At 40.7% G+C, this 7,204-nt stretch overlaps 2 protein-coding genes across 18 annotated transcripts in view; both read right to left on the minus strand.

Moving 5' to 3' along the window:
* The window catches only part of ttc38 (tetratricopeptide repeat domain 38), a 15,662-nt gene extending 14,396 nt beyond the window's left edge, over positions 1 to 1,266 (minus strand). For 2 of the 3 annotated variants that reach the window (XM_032524028.1, XM_032524027.1), the window contains exons 1-2: positions 1,146 to 1,266; positions 392 to 469 (exon numbers count right to left, since the gene is read on the minus strand). In XM_032524028.1, the coding sequence (XP_032379919.1) occupies positions 392 to 469; positions 1,146 to 1,175 (108 nt within the window). In that variant the 5' untranslated portion in view covers positions 1,176 to 1,266. The remainder of the gene's footprint in view (positions 1 to 391; positions 470 to 1,145) is intronic. The other variant, XM_032524029.1, reaches the window with a different exon arrangement.
* Positions 1,267 to 3,121: 1,855 nt separating this feature from the next.
* The window catches only part of mical3a (microtubule associated monooxygenase, calponin and LIM domain containing 3a), a 192,945-nt gene continuing 188,862 nt past the window's right edge, over positions 3,122 to 7,204 (minus strand). For all 15 annotated transcript variants that reach the window (XM_032524024.1, XM_032524025.1, XM_032524023.1 and 12 more), the window contains 2 exons: positions 6,409 to 6,482; positions 3,122 to 5,174 (listed from right to left, as the gene is read on the minus strand). In XM_032524024.1, the coding sequence (XP_032379915.1) occupies positions 4,990 to 5,174; positions 6,409 to 6,482 (259 nt within the window). In that variant the 3' untranslated portion in view covers positions 3,122 to 4,989. The remainder of the gene's footprint in view (positions 5,175 to 6,408; positions 6,483 to 7,204) is intronic.

Raw genomic sequence — 7,204 nt, forward strand, 5'->3', positions numbered from 1 at the left:
CATAGTATTCTGGATCCTAAGAAATAACTGGCTTTAAAAATAAACATCTGTCTGCCTTTATGGGAATTTACATAGGGGGTGTGTATACTTATGCCCCCTGTATTTTAAGGAAGAACATTTATTTATTTACAATACATTATTCATTCACAAAGAAAATTGGTGTCCTTAAAAGGTTGGATTTTCCTAAATTTTTTTAATTAAAGCATTAAGATCAATTTCCAAAAGTTTTTTTTTTTAATTCCTCTTTTTAATCAACTTTAGCATGGGTGTGTACACTTCCTCAAGCCACTGTAGATGCAGTAGTCCAGAGACAATATCACAGTTTGTGTGTAGGCGACTGTACGTGTATGTGTATGTGGAGTGATGCATTTAGTAGAAGGACAAGCGTTACCTGAGTAAGTATGGCGTCATAGAGTTTGCAAGCCTCATTACTGCTGGTGGACAATGGGAGACCACCTTCACTCCATGCCTGTAGATTAGGATGCAAATATAAATATTGGACATCAGTGCAAGGTTTGTATTCATACACCGATATTGCAACACAGCCCTTTTTCTGACTTTAAGTCCGCCAGACAAAATTTGTGCACACGTCACTCAATAAACGGTTTTCAGTGTTAGCATACTAACGTTGCAAAACGGCAGCTATTTCAAAAACTTTGCAAAACCGTTAGTACTACGTCAAAAACTCAGAACAACCAAAAACAACCAAACAGTAACGTTGTGTGAAGGTGGAGAACGTTAAAGTTGGTTGGTTCTCTTAACGTTTAGGGAACGTTATAACCCGGAGGGAACGTTGCCTAAACGTTAGTTTTTGGTTTGGATCGAACTAACCTTTAGAGGACCAAAAACAAACGTTCCCTAAACGTTCTGTGTTAGTGGGGAGGCGCGAGAGCAGAAGTTAGTTATTTAGACATATGACCTAGCTAGCGTTACCTGAATGCGTATTTTGGGTTAACTCGGAGAGCTACCAGTTATCCCACATCGCCATATTTTCCAGATATGTTCGTTTCAGTTTACTATAAGTTCCATTATGCTAACACATAACTGCAATATTATCAATTCCGAAAGTCCGTAATTTTAAACTACATGAACAATTCTTTGCCGAAATGTTTTTCTTTTTATGATATAGGTACTTCTTCACTCACCTTGCAGTCCCTGAAACTTGAAGCCATCATTTTAAATTTTGACCTCTCCAAACTTTGTACGACTCACTAGAGCTGGGTCAAGTAAAAAGAAAACAGCGAGAAGACCGGAAGTGAGCGTAAGTTGGCTTGCTTTCAAAATAAGTGCTTGAACAAACGTGTAAAATATTATTAACCATAGACCGTTAATATTAATAATAATAATAATATTAATAATGAACATATAAATAGTCTATGGTACTAACCCTTGTGTTGTCTTCCCATCGACCATGCGACTTAGTTTTTCTGGGTCAAAACTGAAAAAAGACAGTTTTACCGCTTTCGTTTTTGTCACTTTCCCCAAAGTTGTCACTATTTCCGATGTTTTGGTCGATTATTTTCTGCGCTTTTTTGGACATTTTTTTTTTTCCAGATATTTTTGTCACTTTTCTCAACGTTCTTTTATAAAAAAGAATTATATACTAGAATATATTGAATTTTAGAATATATAGAATTATATTTTGAAAATTAAATAAACACCCAAATTAAGTAGTGTAGGATAATACTCGCGAAGAACGTTTTACGGAACCATTCACGTTTTTTTTTTTGGACAATTTGTTTGAATGAAACCCCAAATTCTAATATAGAAACTTTTGAAAAAATGGCTCAAATTTGACAACAGTACAACAGGAGGGTTATGTATGTACTTTTTTGAATTTTTTTCGCGGGTGCATTTTGTAATGGGAGTGAGGAAAATGGACACAAATCCTCTGTTAATGCGGGTTTTATTTGCTTAGTTTGTTTTGTTGATATCCTTCCCGTTGAAAAGCAGAGACTTTTTTTAAGGCTATGTGTTCTCAGAATCAGAATCAGAAATACTTTATTGATCAGATATTAGAAATATAAGAAATATAAATAAAGAAATATAAGGAGTGTGGATATTTACATAGTTAAAGGTATATTATGATACAGTATTTACATAAATAACATAATTAAGGTGTTGCAATGGTGAAAAGTATAATAATAATAATAATAATAATAGTAGCAGTTGAGTATTGCACACATTACAAGCCAGTGTTATTGCACACATTTACAACCCCTCTAAGTGTCCTTGTGTCAGACACTTAGAGGGAGGAGTTATAAAGTTTGATGGCCACAGGCAGGAATGACTTCCTGTGGCGCTCTGTGGTGCATTTTGGGAGAATGAGTCTATCACTGAAAGTGCTCCTGTGATTGAGCAGCAAGCCATGGAGTGGGTGTGAGACATTGTCCAAGATGGCATGTAGTTTGGACATTGCGAATCAGTTTATCGAGTCTGTTGGCGTCCGCTACCCTTAGCCTGCTGCCCCAGCATGCAACAGCAAAGAGGATAGCACTGGCCACCACAGATCTACTGATTTGAAACCACATACACACATATACAGTCATATATATTTACAGTCTATGTATACAGTCTACTTTTGAAACCCTAGTCCAGTGCCTGTTCGAGATTGGCTGCTTGGCCTCCGGTATTTCTCAGCTTAGAACTGCTCATCCACAACTTCACACTCGACTGCGCTTCCGTGGGGCCATGCACCTGCCATATTTCCTTGTCCTGAAGTAGACCAAACTCAGTCTGGGAAAACTGTTGTCTTCTGTGTCCCTGGAGGAGCTCTGTCAAGTCTGAGCTTGGTAACCAATCCAGAGATAGACTACATGACTCCATCACTGAGCCCACTTAATTTTGTCCCACATTTAGCTATAGTGTATTGAAAATATATTAAGTATATACTTCAAAAGCCATGTTGACTGACTGGTTGTATTACATAACAGTACACATTTGGGTTTGCAATTGATATCATGTTCTCTGCAGAAATAAACAGATCTGGTAATAGGAGTGAAAGGAAATTCTAGCCAGCTTAAACATGGGAGGAAATCAACCACACAAATCAGTTTTATCTCACAATTGTGCTAAACCTTGTTTATAACCACCATCCGATCACAAAAAAGTACAACTTTAGTGGACAAACGTTTAAAAGAACTGCATTGTTTTATTGCCGTTTTCAGCATACATCCAACACCCCTATGCATTTTAGCTACATGAAGCATTTACATTACAAGTCATGTGTCAACAGAACGGTTTAAAAATTAGGATTCATTTTCTTTACATATAATACAGTTTGCACACATGTTAATAAATATCAATACAATCATGTCAAACTTATCGCACACCGTCTAAAACAATAACCCTCAAAATGATATCACTTCTTTTTTAATTCACAGCTCATTCCAAGTCATAAATATAGCCTCTAGTGTTTCTTGGCTGTAAAACAGTGACCATCTGGATTTTTACAGTTGTCGAAAAGGCTATTAGATTAGACTGACCACAAGTTAAAACATAAGATTCCCTGTTTGATGCAAGTTGCTCATAAAGCACTTTGCATTTCTTAAACCCCCTATTTAAAATCATCTATTTGTTTGTGTGGGGACCTGCTGTATAAAAGTATTTGAAAAACAAAAAATCTTGAGTTCCAGTGGGATACACACAATGTGACTACCTCAAAAACAAGTCAACTCAAAAAATAAAACATAACTTAAGTATAGATGAATGAAAATGAAAAAAGGCATCTTGTTCAAGGGTAAAGTATTAGCACTGCCATATATTGATGTGATTGGTGTGTAGTGTGGAAGTCCTCGTAGTGTATATCTCAGATATTGCAGCATATCCACCACCAGAGACAGTCCTGTGGCACAAAATGAGTAACGTGAGCTACGCTGATCTCCCATTAACAGTGACATTTCCGGAATTTGAAGAGACAGTTCCTTCAAAGATGAAAACACTTGTTTTACCTCACTCCTGTTTACCACAGTGTGATGTACAGTGAACGGCATGTCAAGGAGAGGCCCATCATTATGTGAAATGCTGTTCATAAACAGTATAAGTCTGGATTTTGTGTCCTAGCTATGTAAGACAAGGTAAAGTTCTTTTATGTGCCTGCAGCCTTCATTCCTGACATGCAACTGCTTATCGATGCATCTGAGTCATGCACGAGTGCGAGATAATGAGACGCAGGGCACTCTCCTGTGAATGCAAAACAAAACTAAAACGTGTATCTGTTAAAAACAGACAAAGATAATAAATACATTAAAAATCATGGCCATATTTAATGGTTTCTTGGTGTTGACTCACAAAAACACTGATGGGGAAAATGGAGCCTTTTATGCTGTCTTTATGGTTCATAATGATGCAGAGGTCAGTTTGTCACTGGATAGAAAGGCAGCTTCAGCAGAGGCTGTTCGTCCTTCAGTCGGACTGGAAAGGAGAATCAGAGATAGAGACCGGAGACATCACTCCAGCGCTTAATTAAACACGCCTCTGCAGCGGTCCTTTTTTTCAGAAAAAAAAAATAAGAGATGACCCTCATTGGCCGACAATGTGACTTACTTACTTACACTACACACAAAAACACAATTCTTTACAATTCCTTTACATCAGCAGGACCGAACTGCGTTCTTCCCTTTTAGATAATCGAGAATGAAACAAGTCTTTAAACATTCTCCCAAAGCCTGTTCGAGAGGATCCACTTCAAGGCTGGGCTGATAAAGCTGTGAATGTACCCGCTTCTACACCCTTAAAGAGCGAGAGCAAGCAAAAAAACTGCAAAGTGATTAACTGGAACTGCCTTTGGGCAGAGGATATGTAAACGTTGCATACTGCTTCCATGTCAGAGGCAGTCGTAGTGTGTGTTGGGGGAATCTTTACACATTCACTGCTGCGAGTGTTCAGCAGACTATCCTGATCCAAGATGACCACGTGAGGCAGAGACCGGCCATCACAAGTATAGTCAACTCTTTTCCCAGGGCTAAAGGAGCAATTATTTCATTCCTCCTAAGCCCAGTTGAGGTTGAAGCCTTTGGAGAGCATCACAGCCTCCAGGTCCTTGTCCTCCTCTTTCTCCCGGAGCCTCTGCTCATCCAAGAGGGCCACCAGGGCGTCCCGCTGCTCCACCACCTCCAGCATCTCATTCAAGATCTGCTTCTCTTGACTGAGCTCCTTCTCCGACTTCAGGTGGTCTGAGAGAGGCACGGGAAAACAAGGAGTTGAAGAGAGGCAGCAGATTATACAGATCGGACTGGGCTGTTAGGCCTCCTGCACACTGCCTGCGTGGCCGTAGCATGTCAGCTGCACGGCGTATCCCTTTTTTAATTTAGCTCCCACGTTAAACAGGTTACAGCTGGCACACTGCCTGCGTGACACATGTGCATGCTAGAAAATAGGACCGGCGCCTATTTTTAACGTGTTGGAAGCGTTGCCAGGCAAAACAGAATACAAAAAGATGTTTATATGTCATTTTGGCATGAATACATTTAAGAAATCACGTTTTGGAAGTCCCTAAGTTTTGACATAAATGCAGATATACATGTAATTTAAATATAAATAATAATAATAATCATCGATTCTCAGATATTGCACCTGTCAATACAGAAGAAAATATTCTGTGGCCTATTTTGCCGTCAATACTGCTGACGTAATCTTTGCGGTTATCAAATCAGTATATATATATATATATATATATTTGTTTAACATTACATTTCCACAGCTTTTTGCCCATATGTCATTTTATCAATGGGAAACATACATGTGTGGAGACAAGGCTAGCAGCAGTAGCGCTGTTTCTGGTGTGTAAAGAAAAAAGGAAACGGAAACGCCGCGCTCACGCCACGCCCACGCCACGCCTCGCCTCGCCTCGCTCACTCCACGCCTCACTCACGCCACGCTCAGGCCACGCCTAGCTCACGCCACGCCTCACTCACGCCACGCCTCGCTCACGCCTTGCCTAGCTCACGCCTCGCTCACGCCTCGCTCACGCCTCGCTCACGCCACGCTCACGCCACGCCCAGCTCACTCCACGCGTCACTCACGCCACGATTAGGCCACGCCTCGCCTAGCTCACGACTTGCTCACGCCACGCTCACTCCACGCGTCACTCACGCCATGATTAGGCCACGCCTTGCTCACGCCTCGCCTAGATCACGACTTGCTCACGCCACGCCTCACTCGCTCACGCCACGCCACGCTCATGCCTCGCTCACGCCACGCCACGCTCATGCCTCGCCTAGGTCACGCCTCGCTCACGCCACGCTCACGCCTCATGCTACGCCACGCTCACGGCTCATGCTACGCCACGCTCACGGCTCATGCTACGCCACGCTCACGCCTCGGTCATGCCACGCCTCGCTCATGCCACGCCCACGCCTTGCGGGCAGTGTGCAGGAGGCCTTAGTGGATGAAGACTCCTGCATTCACCTTCCACAGCCATTCGCTCCCTGAGTTCTTGCTGCAGGCGGCTCTGTCGGTCCTCCAGCTCCAACTCTCTGGCACTGGGGGGGGAACAAGAAAAAGAGTAGAGTATGAAACGAGCTAAGTTTATTTCACGAATGAATCATTGTTTTCAACATTTATTCATTTGGCTGCATCTTCATTAATCCTAAAAGGATTCTCTTTCAATTATTAGTTGTTCTAAAAAAGATGAATAATTCATCTAAAAGCTTTTAGTTACTGATCATGAGATATTGCTGGATAATTTAATGACTTGTCAGAGTGTAATAAAACTTGTTTCTCTGAATGGATTGTGAATGTGAACTTAAATCACAATGTTGGAAAAAAGAAATCAATTCATTAGGGCCAACAACGTTTTGCAAACTCATGATCTAATGATAATAATAAAAAATAAGGTGGCAAAAAGTCAGTTTTTATCCTCTTGTACTCTGTCTTAGCTTATAATTGCCTTGTTCTTAAATGATGAAATATTAATACATCCTTATTTTTAGGCATGACACAAACAAGTATTGCAGACAATCATGGTTCCGGGAATCAGTCCTACTTCGGTGAACTCCCTGGACATTCATGGGTCAAGTCTTCCACTTGAACAAGATTTTATGAGAGTTTATGAGATGATATTTCTAACATTATCCTCAAAATCCCCATCAGCAGCATCTGTACTTTGGGAATAATGTTTAAAAGTCCCATGGCATGAAAATGTCAATTTATGAGGTTTTTTAACATTTTTTAATATGTGTTCCCCCAGCCTGCCTATGGTCCC

This window comes from Etheostoma spectabile, chromosome 8 (assembly GCF_008692095.1).
Source record: "Etheostoma spectabile isolate EspeVRDwgs_2016 chromosome 8, UIUC_Espe_1.0, whole genome shotgun sequence".
Taxonomy (NCBI): Eukaryota; Metazoa; Chordata; class Actinopteri; order Perciformes; family Percidae; genus Etheostoma; species Etheostoma spectabile.